The sequence below is a fragment of the Heloderma suspectum genome, chromosome 16, assembly GCF_057233095.1.
Source record: "Heloderma suspectum isolate Gila_16-S chromosome 16, 16-S_ref, whole genome shotgun sequence".
In the NCBI taxonomy this organism is placed as follows: domain Eukaryota; kingdom Metazoa; phylum Chordata; class Lepidosauria; order Squamata; family Helodermatidae; genus Heloderma; species Heloderma suspectum.
In genome coordinates this window covers 5,043,966-5,060,171 of record NC_139473.1, presented here as the reverse complement: position 1 = coordinate 5,060,171, position 16,206 = coordinate 5,043,966, and the positions used below count along the sequence as shown (strand labels likewise).

Here is a 16,206-nt window from a genome sequence, read left to right as displayed (position 1 = left end):
ATACGCCCTGCGATTGGTTGCCACCTCAGCCAATCACTTTTTTCTCCATCTCGAGGCAATAGCCAACCAGATTAAAAGGCTGGAGGGGAACAGACCAATGAGAAAGAAGCAGTGGGAGGATTGACCGCGACCACCTAAGTGCCGGCCCGCCTTTTTTAAAAAAATGGACCAATGAAGAGCCGCGTGTTTAGCCTCCCGGCCAACCCAGCTTCTCAGTTCAGTTCACTCGTAGTCCCCGCCTCCCCCTTGCTCCTAACTAACCAATCAGAGAGCACAAAGCTTCGTTCTTACCCAATAGGAGCAACTGTCTCATGCCTCGGGGTTATACTTGTCGTTCTCCAATAGGCATGAGGATGTGTTTTACAGGAGCCAATCAGGAGGAGGATCTAATGACAGCTGCCCAATAGGAACCGCCGTCTCTTCCACTCACAGTAAAGGGGGTGGGGCTCCACTCAGAATAAAGGGGTGGGGAGTATGCCACCGCCTGAGGAATGTCAACTATTCAACATGGAGACGGCGGTTACTATGCTCGAGACTATGGTGAGTTTCGGAACCGTTGGCGAGCCGCCGCCGCGGTTTTCTTGAGGGAAGGGGCCGCCCATTGAAGGGTCCGGCGGACGGGGGGGAAGGAACGGAAAAAACACGTTGAGGAGGGAGAGAATATGAGGAAATCTTTCCCACCCCCACTGGACCCAACCATTCGTAACACAGCGAGGGCGGATGGAGAGCATTCCGTTGGGCGAGTCCATTATCTTCCCGGGGGGGGGGACAAAAAGGGGCCTGTTGGTTTAGTCTTTCTCCAGTCTCCCTGTCGGGGGGCGTGGCTCTCCCTGCGGGGCGTGGTTTATTGGGCTAGTCTATTCTCTGAAACCGCTGTTGAGGGGCGTGGCCTGTGTTACCAGGGGGCGTGGCCTGTTGGCCTCTTCCACGTATGGCCCCGCTTATTTTTTCAAGGGGTCGGTGAAACAAGGGGATGTTTGACTAGAAGCTGCGTCCGTTTCCTGTGGGAGGGGAAATGCAGTTTAGAGAACTCTTCATCGTCCTGGTCGTTATGTTGATCATGAAGGTTTCAAGTTTTGCGAACTGCCCGGAGAGCTTTATCTATTGGGCAGTTTAGAAATGTGATAAATAAACAAAAAATAAATAAAAAGCAACAGTTGCATTATTACACTCTATTGTAAGGTGCCTTGAGCATAACTTGATCAAAAGCAGCATATAAATCTTCCAAATAAATAAAAAATATTGATTTTATTAGTAACAGTAGCTATTCTCTGTATAGCACCATCTACCTACATATATATTTGAGCCTAGGTCTACATTTTATATTCATAGCTCATTTTAATCTATATGTCTATGTAGTACCACTCATGTAGATATTTTCCTATTTCATGCATTCGTATCCTGCCTTCCTTCCATGATGGAATTCAAAAGCAGCATGCATGAAATTCCCAGGTGGTCTCCATCCAGGTGCTGACCAGCTCCACACTTGGAAGCCAGGTTCAAATCATTGCTCAGCCATGCAGTTGCTATCTCTCAGCCTAACCTACCTCATAGGGTTGCTGTGAGGACAAAATGGTGAGGAGCAGGACCGTGTATGCTGCCTTCAGCTCCTTGTCAGAAGGGCAAGATAATAAATGTAATAAAATAAATTAACTTACGGAGAATGTGGAGACAGGTCCCTGTTTTAGGAAACAACTTAGATTTCTAAATGTTGTTGGGTAAGGTTTTGTTGTAATTTTATTTCTTTGTTTTCTATTGGCTGACCCTTGGGCCCTCAACAATAAACAGGATAGTACAGCATTTCAGTAATAGCAATAATATATTAAAATATTTTTAGAAAATTGAGCTTGTATATATTTTATATATGGGGTAAAAATGGCAGAGTCCACCTGGATTCATCAATTTCTTTCTGGTGATAGAGATGGAGGTGTTCCTGGGCTAGTTCACATTCCTTCCATACAAGGGTAGTCTGTTTGGTAGTCTGTTCCATCCTAATACTAAAAGAGGCAAAGGCTGGAGAGAACTCCTGTTGGTCTGTCCAGATCAAGAGGGTAAAATACAGCTGGATAGCCCCATTCACCTCTTGTGGAAGAGGTGGTGTTGGAGCTTGTCTGGGCTAAGGCATTTACTTCTCCATTTGCAAGGCTTTCCCACCCTTTTTTTCTGGGTTGTTCAAGATGAAACACTACTTTTTAAATGAATTCAAACAGTTGAAAGGCAGAATTATTAAGGTTACATCCATGTTTCATGTTTTCATTTATTCCCACACACAAAATTTGCATGCTGAGAGGCACCTGCTTGCTTTCTTCTTGGCCATTTTGATAATACTATTTCTCAATATGCATTTCAAGGTCTAAAATTTAAAGTGCCAGCTTTTAAAATGATCTGTTGGAAGATCTCCATTTAAAAAATTCATGTTAAAAAAATCTGTGCACTTAAAAATGGAGGCCTTAACTTATGACCTGTTGCTATCTTGGTCTGAGCAAGAATGGCAATTGATCTGATGAAGACTACAGGTGAACTGAGTCAGTCTTCAAGAAGGGGCCTCATGACTGCTAGCAAACAACCCCTTTAGGGCAAGCTGGAAGAAATGTAGCACTCCAGATTGGAGCATGTGCAATGTAGCACTGCTGAATGGCCTCAGATTTGGCCTCTTGCCTTCTCTGCTGGGGCTTTAAGGACAGCTAACGTGTGTGTGATTCAGACTCCATTTCACAAAGTTTTGAGCAGGCACTCCCAGATCTGGAGTCTAGTAGGTATTGATGTACCAATACCAATAAGGTATTGATGTCCTCCCTCAGAGTGGTGGACTTCTCCCTGTGTAGCAGATACTTATTTACAAGGCTTATATACTGCACTACATCCAATAAAATATCTGTGTGGTGAAAAATAAAAAGGAGAATATTGATGATGATAGAAATAGCGAATTAAAACCTTTAAAATTAGATTGTGCCATAAAACTGTGGCTGGTGCTTAATTGGGGAAGGCGTGCTTACATGTCTTCAGCAGACACTGAAAACAAAACATGCCCGACATCAACACATTAGGGGGCATAGGCATGTGGATTGGGCTCGGTGGACTCTCTTCTCTTCAATAGGTGGTATATATGGACAAAGTGGAATCTGAGCAGGCAGATCCATTCTCCCCTGAAAATGGGTTGGTGTGGATGTGCACATGCATATCTTTAAGCTGAAGTGCTGGAATTCTTTGTATTCTCCCCCCCCCCCGCCTCCAATAGATCTTTTTATTTCCAAAAGATGATATATGTTATAGGGTCAGTTCTCATTGCTGAAATGTTTTGCAAGCTTTTACGTTCTTTCAAGCCTTGGTATTCTTTAATGCTCCTCCTTGCTTGTATTTTTTTTTGAGCTGAAGGATGTTCTTTAGAACCTGACTAGTTCTGCTACTTCTGGACGGCGAGAGGTGTCTGTCCACTGCCCTTTTTATGTTGTACTACTAGTGAAGGTGCACAAAAAGCAGTGCAATGTTAAAAGGGCATTGGCCAGCAATGCTAAAACACAACTTGAAGGGAAGTGTGCGACCTTTACTTTTAAGATACTTTTGTGATGTGTCTAAAACACAGGTGGGGAACTCTTGATATCTGGAGTTCTTAAAAAAATCACTTGCCCTGTGCCAAGAGCATTGGTTTGTACATTCATGCATGTATTATACCGGCCTTACATATACGGCCAAAAAAGTTAACTAGCTCATGCGTACTGACAAAATCCATCTGTGGGGCCTCAGCAGTCTAGAAGGATAGAGTCAAATCTCTTGTTTATCAGAACCTCCTTGCCTGCTTGCCTGGAGGGAATCTTTTCTTGTGACAGGCAGGTGACTGTTTACAAGCCTGACATACAAGAATGTGCCCCCGCCCCCCACTTTTATCTTCTGCATGTCTGTACACATTCCCTTTCTGCCAGTCCATCCTAGCTTGGCAACTCTGTGGAGGACCCTGCTATTAGCAATAGGTTCCTCCTCATCTCCTGCACTTATCTTCTTTCACAGAGAGCAAGAGGGACTGTGGAGGAGTTGTAAATGATGAAAAGAGGTACATGTGTGTGCTGGAAGGAGTAGGATTTGGATGGGAGGGTTCCCCCAGGCCTGGTTTAGAATGAGAATCAGGCTTCCCTTTTGGGAGAGAGGGGGACCAGGACAATCCTACTGACCGCAGAATTCACATTTTGTTCAGAACTGCAGTTGCTGACTCCTTGTTCTTAAGCTTTCCGCAACCAATGTCTTGTGCCGACCTCTCTCAAAGCATCTTGCTGCTGACAAGTGCTCTGACTTCATTGCACTACTGTACTTCCCAGCTAGCAGTGCAATAGTATTGTCAAAGCACTTGCAAGCAGAGCCTGCAGCAATGGCCTCGCAGCTTCTGTCGGTTTCTCCAAATCTACGTGAGTGGATCAAACAGGGGGGGCGTGAAGAACTTTGTGTTTGCCTTATGACTGTTTAGGAGGCCTGCAAGCTTTAAGTAGTAGAGTTATGAACAGAAGGCCCTGGTTAGTAAATAGATTTGCTGGAGGACAGATCTGAGAGAGGAGTGGGTCTTGCTTCCAGCTGCCTCCAAAATGGCTTTCTGTCTTTCTAGCTGCCAAAGATTCCACTCATTCACACCTCTCTTCTGGGCTGGGAGCTGATTTGGCCCAAGGGCTGCCAGTTGCTGACCCCTAAATTGAGCCTTTAGTTGATCGATGGAGCTGTGAGTTAAGGGCATGCCTGTCTCTCCCCTTTTTTTGAGGCTACATTGTTAGAAGAGAAGACCATCTAATGTTCTCTTACATGCCTTATTATAGTAACACACCAGAAACACTCAGTGGCACCTTTTGATAGTTGAAACTGTACCTTTTCTTTGTTAAATTGGCTTATCCTGCACTTCCTTCAGTACTGCAAAGGCACTGGAAGTGTTGGTGATACACACATTTTATATAAAGTATTTTAAATTACTCAGTCTTTTTTCCTTTTTAATCTGTTGACAGCCCTAGTTACTAAGCATCACTCTGCAAGATCAATCTATCTGTTACACTATAGCAAGCCTGTAATGAAATGACACTGGTTTTATTTTGCTGTTGAAAAGCAGCCTGGTTTCTCTTACATGAAGACTTAATGGAAGTTCAAAATGGACAACTAACTTCTGAAATAAGAACTTCCTAGCATAACCATGTAATTACTTTTAACATTCAAATACTTTGGGTAAGTAGCAGGAGATATCTGACATTCTTAGATGCCACTACCTTTTGAAGAGGTGGTGGGGAACCAGGGATACATACAAGCCTTATGGTTGCCGGGTCCTATGGTAACTGGCTGTCCCAAAATGGCTCAAGATGGTAGGATACAGCTGCAGTGCTTGTCCTTTTGTCTGCCTGCCTTCTGCTGTTAGAGAAGAATGGTGCTGAAAAATGGGGACCAATGGAGGAATGGACAGGAAGCATTATAGCTACATGTTTTCATGCTGTGTCTTGGCAGATCAAGGAAATCACAGCTCCCCCAGTGAGGACCTGGTGTGAAGCTGGCTTGCCAAATGCTGCTGTTTGTCCTTTTATTGCTGCCTCTGAACCAAGGATACCCACTTAGCAGTCTGCATACTAGATCTGGCCTGTTTTCTTTGGCCCTAACTGTCCCGCTGATTTTTAATCATGGCACAATAAGGCATCACCCCACCACCTCTAGGGAAAAGTGACATTGTTCAAGTTCTAAGAGAGAGGTTCTTCACTTTGGTGTAACTCTCAGGATTTTAACCTGTAAATGCCTGAGCATGTGTTGCCTGTAAATAGGAAGCCCTTACTGCCAGATGGCCCCAACTTATTTATGGAGCCTGACTGCATGAGGGGGGATATATTTGTACAGCAACATACAGTTCCACCTTCTGGTTTGCTGTCTGGCCAGTGGAGTCCCTCCCTAAAGTGATCCATTTTCTATGAAGACATTCCTTGGACTACTTCTGTAAACTGGGTGTTCTCCTGCCATTCCCAGAAGTTCTTAATAGATACTCTAAGGAACTGATTAAAGTTAATTAAGTAATAGTTCCAGCATCCTACTACCTTGTTTAGTTCCCAGGCTGGCTCACTTATCCTGAGTACAGGATAACAGTGAGGTTGCAAGTTTGCTTATCTGTTCATCAACCCTGTTTTCATCAAATGATTTGGCAAATATTGCAATCCAGAGGCTGAACTTTGTAGCGTAATTAAGTGGCAGAAAGTCTGCATAACCAGAATCTGGTGGCCCATAAGCAATCTCCCTTGTGTGTGCAGAGCTCATGCTATTAAAATACTACGAATGTGGTTTTAGGAAGAGAACTTCTTGCCAAAGGAGCATATGTATAACAGTGAAATGGTCACAATTCTCTTCCTTCAAACCCCTCCTCAAAAGCTGCCTCATCGTATACCTTCAGGGGAAGTTTATACAATTTAGGTTGTCTTTGCATGAATGCAATTGGAGCATCTTGTGTTCCACTGTTTATTCGATTTATAACTGACAGTTTTGGCCTGTACAAACCCTTCAGGTGGCATATCGGTAACTGCGACCTATTGACATTGAGGTGAACGCAGTAGCTCTAACAGCATGGTGTAGGAGGGTGTCCTGTTATAATTTATCAATAAAAGTGCTTGAAATCAAGGCCCTATGCAAGACTTAAACATGCAGGGTTTCAGTCAACAGAGGCAAGGGGAAAAGGAAGTAAGATATGAAAGAGAGGGAAAGATGTGCGTGGGGATTCAAAGGCCCTAGTACGCAAATAACCGTTGAGGCATTGCTTTAAAAGGCTGAGGGCTGTCAGAACATCTGTGCAGCCTTCAGTGTTTTGCAGATGAAAATAGGGGCATTTGTGAGCTCATAACACTTCCATTCTCAGACCCAATGCACTACCTTGATTGTCACAGCGTTTATAGCATGGTGTCTTACAATGTGTATTACACAGTGCCTAAGCTTTCTTAACCTATGCACAAATTTTTAAAGGAAGGTGAATCTACAGACACTTGCTTTTCCTGAAGTTAAACGTAGAGACCCAGAGGTACTGATGTATGACGTCACCGTCTTTTTAAAAGGCGTCCCCAACATTTCCTTAGTTCCCAGAAGAATAAGGCAGTAATTCCCAAACTCTGTGCTGGAGCACACTAAGTTTGCCATGAAAAATAAATTACTAAAATAACTAAAGCTGTGAGCCTGACACACCTATCCTCCCCTAATGTGGGCGGGGTGGGTGGAGGTAATTCTGTTGCCTCTGTGCTGGATATGATTGGATCATTCAGTCATTCCCAATATGGAGGCAGGATTTATTGAATGATGGAGAAACACAAAACAGGGACACTGGGAGTGTGTATCGGGTGATGGAGCACTTCAAAGATACTGCAAGCTCTTATTTATGGGCAGCTGTATGCTGGTAAGATTTGCTGACTAAACCCAGGGTCGTCTTCAAAAGCAGCTTGGATTCTCGAATTGCCATTCAAGCAATTTCATTCCCACTTCTTCCAGGATCATTCCAGCATTGTGGTAAAAACAGTATTGTTACAAATTCATCCTGCCTGTTGTGCCATATGCTTTTACTCATTCAGAAGGAAGACATTCTAAAGTGATGTTTGATTTAAAATGTATGTATATATAACAGGATTGTGACTGATTGTTTTGGGTGTTTTAGTTCCAGAAGGCCGAATCTGATCTGGATTATATTCAGTCAATGTTGGAGTTTGAAATAATGAAAGGGCTGCCTGACGGACTATCTCAAGAGGTACTGTTCTCAGACTTAAGCTTGAAACTCTTGCTAGCTTTTATTAATCTGTTTTTAAATCACTCTTACTGTGATCATTATAGTTATCTCTTGCATCTTAAACAATCATGTAAGAAAGTCATGGTGATTTCTTGTATCCATACTCAGGCCTCAGTCTTGTGCAGCTTGCCTAGCTTCTCTCACCATAAGTGTCTCTCTTGCTTTAATAACAGGAAAATCCTCTGGTTCTTGTACAGCAACTGTCAGTGGTGAAGTCTCATTACAAAACGTTGTGTGAGCAGCTAGAAAAGATTTCCGTAGAGCGGCGGGAGTCCATGCGCTCTATCCGTGCTACTCTTGCTAAAACGGTGAAGCTGGTTCAGGAAATACAGCACCATACTGGTATGGAGGTAATGTGCTGGATTTACTTCAGTACTGATGACATACGTGTGTGCGCCTTCCACAAGGTTATTAGGCTTTCCTCTATAAGAGCATTGGTATAGAGAAACTTCTGGAAAGACTATTTGCCTGCAGTGTGCAGCTGTGAGCTATTGTTCTGGGCCCACTTTGAATCTGTTGGGCCTTGGCATTGCCCTACACAAGGTTGGGCGGAACCAGGATAAATCCTATGGTGCATCCTAGGGGCATATACTTCAACCTTGTAGGATTTGCTTTGCTTTTTACTAGAGCCGGAGGCAATGGAGGGCTGGAGCCAGATGCAAAATGGTAGCTCAGGGGATGGAGCCAATTATCTACTGCTTTGCATGAGCTGGGATGACATACATCAGATGCAAGTGCAAATCTGCATCTTAAATGTCTACAGATAAGGGATTCTAAAACACCACTCTAAAACTGGTCAGCAGAACTGTCCAAAAACCTAGTCAAAAGCAACCAATTAATAAATGTATTTTACAGGTGAAGAACACTTGAGCCTGAGAGAGGAGCAATTAGCACAGGGCCAGCCAGGACAGAGAATTATCGTCTTGCCTTTTTTTACTCATCTGTTAAATTTGTATCCCGCCTTTCCAAGAAATGGTACTCAAGCCAGCAAACAGCAATAACAGAAATATGATAAAATGTAATACTTGATATTGTTGAACTTTTGGGAGTTGGAAACCTTTGCCAAACTACTGCAAAGCCCCTGGAGATCTACCAATAGATCCTGATCTATCTTCTGTCCACCCCAGATCATTCCCCAGTTTTTTTGCAAAATGCAGCCATTCGTGGGCAGAAAAATCAATGTGGATAAATGTCCTTAAAGGGTGTGGGGAGTACAAAACACTCATTTTATGAGTGATGAGATTCTAAGACAGACACAGATTCTGCATGAGGCTCTTGTGGACTGGGAACTGCAGAAAATACAATAGGTTTGCTTAAGCAACTCCTTCCTTTTGCCTAGATTTCACCTCTGTCTGAAGAGGAACAGCTTGCAATGCAACACTTAATGCACCAGACTCCAGAAGCAACAGAAGCTCCAGTAAAACAGGTAATTCTGACCCTGAGAAGCTTGCTTTTGTATATCTTTATTCCCGAGTGGCTCAAGGTGGAATCTCTGCCACCAGTTGTTTGTAAACTTGGGAGACTGTATCCTCCTGGCCCAATGCCAAGGTCTTGCCCAGATTTTATAATATTTTAATCCTCATTCTCAAGAGCACCTCATAACTGAGTCCTCCGACTCTCAGCTTTCTTGAATATCCTATTCTGAAAAGAGGTTTGGGTCTTTTAGTCCTCTGTTAAACTAGTTTGTTGCACGTCCATGGTGTGACGCCTGGACAAGCAGCAGATATGTACTTGCACAAATTAAGTGTGTGTGTGTGTGTATATAAATGCACAGGTACAGTTGACTGGCTTTGACTCCCCAGGGGGGTGCCCTATATTTACACTTGCGTATCATCTCTGTTGATACCTTTTCATGCAGTATGTTGCATCTGATTCACACATCCTATCCAAGGCACTGTATTTATGCTATTCCCCACCCCAGAATTCTGCACCCAAAAAAGGAAATTGTGCAATCTGTATAAATTATGCAAATTAACTGCACAATTTATCTAATTCTATATCTTTATTTGCATAATTTGTCTAGATGGCTTTTTAAAGCAGACTAAATTAATTTATTGAGCATGTGACTATTGACAGCAGTGATCCATTTTGGCTAGTTAGAACCTCTGTGTCAGAGACAGTATGCCAATTAACAGGCCTAGCCCTATTGTGCAGAATTCAGGAGTCACCTCAGTTAGTAAATAAGTGTTCGAGGACAAAGCTGTACTCTGCATCCCCTAAGCTAGCCTGCTTCTTTCAGGTGTGGAGAATGCTGTTCCATTGCCAGTACTGTAAAACGATTCAACTGCCAGTCCAGTCAGCCTTCATACATGGAATGGGAGGGGGTGCCATCTTGTCCTTCGTCTGGGGCAGCAAAATGTGTTGGGCCAGCCCTGCTAATTAATAGCAGTTCCTGGGGACCATATGGTAGGGGTGGGCAGTTATCTCAATGCCCTGGAGGCATCTAGCTGGGCATTGTAGGGAGCCCAATGCTGGACCAGTAGGACCTGTAGTCTGATGCACAGAATCACATCACACATGGAAATTCTTGGCCACACTCAGATATGAGAATCGCCAAATATTGGGCCCACCCTTTCCACTCCTTTATATATGCTTGAGAACATAACTACAAAATAACATGTTGTGTGTTTGCTTGCATGGAATAAGATGCTGACGATCACATCTGAGGTGCTGAGACATTAAGAAAGCATGATCTGCAGCATTTTAATCTGTAGTGGCTGTTCTGGTATGCACACACCATTTCATCTTGCAATCCTTGAATGAGCATGGTTGTGTGAATCCACCCTTTGGACAGGCAGTAAGGTTTGATACTACTTCAAAAGTTAAGGAGGTTCATCAGAAATCTGGTCAAGAATTTCAGATATTTTCACTTCTGAAGTTTAGAGCAACTTCTTTAAAAGAGAATTAGTTTTTTTTTCTTGACAGAGAATATGAAATGTTTGTTTTAAAAAATACTGCATGTTACATCCTTCTTCCACAGAATTGTCTAAAAGAGCATGATATCCACTGATGGAAGAAGAACTCCATAAAGCACTCTCCAGTTAATGTTGACAAATGAGGCCATACCTTTTATTGTATAAATGTTTGTGCCTTTTTAACTGTTGGTCACTGTTCTTATACTTTTGTAAATAGGCCCTAAAATGTTATTAGATGAGCAACATCTATGGGTGGTGGTGTTGATACTGTGCCTGCATTGAGTCTTTAGTTGTTAAAGATGCTTCCAATAGCTATACTGTGTTAATGCTACTGCCTAAAGGGCAGTATTTATTTAAATCATTTATATCCCATCCTTTTAGTGCTTATACAGCACTCAGGGCAGGTTTCAACAATTAGAATCAAGTATAAAATACAATAATATCCATGAAAATAGCAGTATGATAAATAGAGACATTAAATTGTATAGCTGGTTGGAAGCAACTTTATGCTGTGGAATAACTTCTGAACAGTATTTTCTACATTGTACCATGATCTTATGAACTCCAGCATAGAGAGAGATTTCCAAAATATGCATTCCATGCCTTTTTAAGTTATTAGGAAATCGTGTGAAACTGGGCTTGTAGGTGCTCTTTCTTTCTTGAAATGCTAGTTCAGTGGTCAGATCTCTTTACTTGATCTATTCAAGGGGTTGGTAATTGAGCACTGGATCCCATTTCTTCACTGCTGTGTTACAGGGCCAGGTGGCAGTATATTTGCATAAATCCTAACCACTTCATGGAATACAGTAGTAAAAGCCTCTTATATGGGTAGGGCTTTTACTACCTGTGGGCGGAGTTTATCAGAACTGGTCCTGGAAAGCCCCATGGACTGCCATAACAATGTCTGACCACACTCTGTGCTAATTCTGTCTCCTGTGCAAATTACACAATGAAAGCTGTGCTTAGTATATTGTATGTCCTTCTTTCACCTTAATGTGATGTTTAAACAAATGTACATTTGGGGTGCTTCTTTTGGTATATTCAAAGCCATACCTGTGAACTTTGAAATGGTATGTAAGTTCAGACGTTTTCCTTAACTTAAAAAAATGCAATCGGAAAGAATAAAGGCAAATGTATAACATGACAAGTTCGTGTACTTTTAATCTGGTCTGCTGACCCATCCCCTTATTTTTCCAGGATTTTTCTTCTTGTATTAGGAACTTCAGAAATTACTACTTTTTTCACCTTCAGCCCATCTAACCTGCTTTGTGCAGAGCTTCATGAATATGACTATCTAGCTTAATGACTATGAATCTGTAGTTAATAAACTTGGGTTGGTTGCTCAGAAGAGGACTTCCCCAGAGGTGTAAAATTCTAGAGTAGTTTTCTGGAGCAGTTGTGGGAGCAAATAATATTCATGAAGGGTGTTTACTTCTTTCTAGTGTTTCAAACATGCTTCCATTTGAAACTTTACCATCTTAAATGTTTAGCTTAACTTTTTTCTTTCTGGGTAGTGAGCATCACAATCTAGCTGAAGTTAACATGTGTTCAGTCACGTTTATTTTTGTTCAGTATGAAAGCTTGCATCTCACCTGTTGAAGTCAACAGGTCTTTCCAAGAAGGTAACTTCAGCTGATTGTCTCCAGAGGGTTGAACCTGTGGTGCGAGTGGCTTGGAAGGGTTATGCTTGGTGCTCAAGGCTGAACTAACACGTTTGCACCACATCTTCAAAGTAGGTTAGCCTGAATGATCATGATGAGCTAAAGCAGGGGTGGGCGACTTTGGGAGGGCTGGGGGCCATTTTTGTCTCGTGTCCCCCCACACACACATACGAGCCACAGTCTGCCAGGCTAGCCTATAATGAATTTTTTAAAGAACAAAACTTATGGAAAAAATGGCATCTGGAGCACTAGAGTTGCCAAAAAAGTTGGGGGGCGGGTGGTGGAGGTTGTGTGTTTCCCACCCCTATCCTAAAGCCACTCAATGAATTGTATGACTAAGCTGCCATTTGAATTGAACTTTAACATCTAAACATGTCTTAAAGGTCCTTTGAATGTATTCATGTGTAGAGCACCAACTGGCAAAGCAGTACAATTCATAAAATTGTTACCAAGCCCAACAGTAGCCCCTGGCACAGATCTGGGTTGAGGGGCAAGCTGACCTACTCCTATTTCCTACTGTTTGGCCTATATCTCCACCGGTTGTTGGTGGAACTATCTTGAGCTAAGAATTGCTGCTGTGTGTCTGTTTGCTCAGATGGAGAAGAAAATATTCTGTGTTTAGGGAAAAGTAACTGGCTGAGAAGCACAGTTCCTGTGAACTAATTTCAAGCAAGGACTGAGAAATGGCACTGACAGACAACTGAAGTGATCCAGCAATACTCCAGTTGAGTTTAAACCAGAAGTGGCAACCCATTTGCAGCCTCCCTTCACTTTGGGGAGACAGAAGAAAGCTCACCTGCTGTGCAGACTTTGCCAAAGTTTTGTTGCTGGGAGCCTCTTGTAACCCTGGACAACAAAACTACAAACATACTGGCTAAAGCATTACTCTTAAGAGTATTGCTCTGCCATCTCAAGGATGCAATAAGCTTCAAAGCTGTCTTGGTGCCTGTGAACCAAAACTCCAGTTGGATTTGAGTTTCTTAGAAGGTACCATTTTCATCATGTTAAGAAGACTCTACTTATTGAAATAGGTTCTGTCAAGAATCATTTATAAGGAAAGTTAACAGCTCTTAAAAGGAAGAGGTGCTTTTATTTGGCAACTGGATTAAGTAGGTTATACTGCCAAGTCATGAGTTCAGTTCTGGGTTTCATTTTTGTTTGTATGATGAGCTGAAAGCTTTTCATTAGTACAGCTTAGGGCAAAGATGCATACAACACAATTCTGTATATGTTTACTGTAAAGTAAGTCTCACTGTGTTCAATGAGACTTACTAGTGCAAGTTTAGGATTGCAACTCTAGTTGAGTAATTAATAAGAAAAACCTGTGCATTTAAAAAGGTGTCCCTGATTTTAAATAAGTGAATGCTGCTATCTTTAAAAAAGAAACACAAAGCAGGCATTTCTCCTTGTGAGTGAGGCTGGGGGATTCCTCTTGGATGCCACTGTACATGGTCTAAAAACAATGTGTTTTTAGAACTATTTTTCATTCAAGCTGCATACACTTAATCAACTAATATTTCTTTAGCTATGATGCCTCTAGTCAACTGATTGGCTTGAACAGAAGAGTAAAAATGTACTTTGGAAGGTATTGGGATGTGGAAGATGGAACTCTCCATGAGTTTAGCTTCAAATATAAATTGTATTTGTGTCCTGCCATTTTTTTTTCTTAAGGAGCTCAAAATGGTATGTGTGAGTAGCAGGGATTTTGAACCCAGAGCTTACTTGTTCAGGTCAAACGCTATCTCTTGAGGTGGGCCTTGACTTCTGCTCCTTCACTGCCCCCTCTCCCTTTCCTAATTGGAAATCCTGCACCTATCCCCTCCCCTCCAGAGGACTTGGGTATCTAGTATTAAAACTTTTTAAAGTAGAAACGGCCATCCTGTATTCAGGCTAATGCATGTTTTGGTGCTATTGCTTGCATTCTCATTCTTAGTATGTTTGCTTGGAAGTAAATGCCATTTTAGTTAAAGAGGACTAAACTCCCAGGTAAATAGAGTTCAGCCTGTTCACTCAGAAGTAAGTCCTGCTTATTTAAATGTGGTTTACACCTAAGTAAGCATACAGAGGACCGTAATCGTACTGAGGAAAGATGTTTTAAGCACCCAGCTGTTTTCTCGGTGGACTAAATGGACAATAAAACTAAATCGGCTTGTTTGGCTGGGCCGTTTTTCCAGTGAGACATTAACTTTCTAAACATAGGCAGTGTCTTTGTGGCATAAATGCAAGCCACACTGCTAACCCATTGAGTAATGTCAAACGAAAGCTGGTGGGGAAGAGGCAGTGCAGCTGTTAAACCTTCTGCACAGATTTATGTAAACATTTGCATTTAGACTGAGAAAAATCAGTAAGTTTGTAGTGGCTGGTTGTGATAATCAAAATTTTGCTCTAACTTTCCCTAAGATACAATGCAGGGATTTTTTTAAAAGACAAAAACAAAGGGTTATTGGTGGTTATAGTAACAGGCATTTTAAAAAAATCAAATATATGCACTAGTTTTAGTAGATACAGAAGACAAGTTGCTTTACTTGTTGCTATAGTACTAGCTATGAGATGAGCTAAGCTCTTGTAAGGAGCTGTGCTTTGTTCGAAGTCTTTCTCAACCTGGTGCCCTCCAGATGCTTTGGTCCATAACTCCCAGCATTCCTGACCGTTGGCTATGCTAGTTGAGGCTGATGGGAGTTGAAGTCCAAAACATCTGGAGGGCACCAGGTTGGGGAAGGTTGCTCTAACAGTTCAGCTTTTGCCATACATATTTTGGCCAGCCTACATCCTCCTTGGACTTTTTGTTGTCTTAGAAACATTTATGTGGGTGTAACTGATACCTCAGCAGCATTTACTTTTCCATAAATATGCATAGAACTACACTGCATAGGATTCATTTTTAGAGCACAGGCTGAACAGCTGACCTATCAGGGTTCCTGTGGCAGCAGTTTTAATCAATCAGTTAATTAAATAAGGGTGCAATCCTATGCATGTTTAGATAGAAAAAAGGTCTACCTTTTTTCTGTCCAAACATGCACAGAATTGCACTTTAATGGAGCAATCCTATCAAGATTGATGGTCACCTCCTACCCCAGGGGCAACTGCCTATTTAGTGCAGGGCGGGAGGAGTGGTGAGAAGCAATCTCCTCACTCCCCCAGCCCTGCTTTCGCAGCTAGACAGCTGATTTTGGCTGTCTAGCTGAGGGACCTCAGAGGGTGGGAAGCAGCGTCCGGAAGACACATAGGATGTGTCGTACCGGATTTTCAACTTCCCTGGCCTGAGAATGCCCTGTTTTTGCTGCTCTGCACTGCCTATGAGGAGGTGCGGGAGGGGCCGGGGGTTGGTTCTCTGGGAACCAACCTCGCAGCGCGGGCTCTGAGGTCAGTTCCCAGGAACTGACCTAATCTCTGTCTGTCTAGCTGCTGACTAGTGGCCATAGGATTGTGCCCTTAATGTATTTATCTGCTTTTAAAGACTGTGGTCCTCCCCAAGGCGCTTTACAATATAAAAGAGTAAAATTCTATCTCAAATGATAAAATGCACAACTTTAAAATAAGCCAGTTAAAATAAAATGCAACTTCAAATATCTAAGAGCAGCAAAAACCATAAAATGTCTTTAATTAAAAGCCAGAGAGAACAAGTGTGATTTTAAAGCCCTTTTAAAAGCAGCTACAGATGGAGCCCTCCAACCTGGGATAAGACAGCTTCCTAATTTCACCATGACCTGACCTTTATTGTTGGGACAGGGGAGACAGCTCAGTCGTAGAGCACTTGCTTTGGGTGCAAAAGATTCCAGGTTTGATCCCCAGTAAAGCAGCCTTCCCCAGCTTAGCACCCTCCAGACCTGTTGAAAGTACAACTCCCACCACCCCAGCCAGCATGGTC

At 42.5% G+C, this 16,206-nt stretch overlaps 1 protein-coding gene across 1 annotated transcript; it reads left to right on the top strand.

Moving 5' to 3' along the window:
* Positions 1–486: 486 nt before the first annotated feature.
* SKA2 (spindle and kinetochore associated complex subunit 2) lies at positions 487–13,988 on the top strand. Its single transcript, XM_084823365.1, has 5 exons — positions 487–540; positions 7,634–7,723; positions 7,936–8,112; positions 9,102–9,188; positions 10,743–13,988. The coding sequence occupies exons 1-5, from the start codon at positions 508–510 to the stop codon at positions 10,770–10,772; spliced, it is 417 nt and encodes a 138-aa protein (XP_084679491.1). The 5' UTR covers positions 487–507; the 3' UTR covers positions 10,773–13,988.
* The last annotated feature ends 2,218 nt before the right edge of the window (positions 13,989–16,206 follow it).

Excerpts from the sequence above, each read along its gene's own strand:
- SKA2 (XM_084823365.1), top strand. The coding sequence starts at position 508 with ATGGAGACGGCGGTTACTATGCTCGAGACTATG. Across the intron at positions 541-7,633 it reads TTACTATGCTCGAGACTATG|TTCCAGAAGGCCGAATCTGA; the intron begins GTGAGTTTCGGA and ends TGGGTGTTTTAG. Across the intron at positions 8,113-9,101 it reads AGCACCATACTGGTATGGAG|ATTTCACCTCTGTCTGAAGA; the intron begins GTAATGTGCTGG and ends CCTTTTGCCTAG.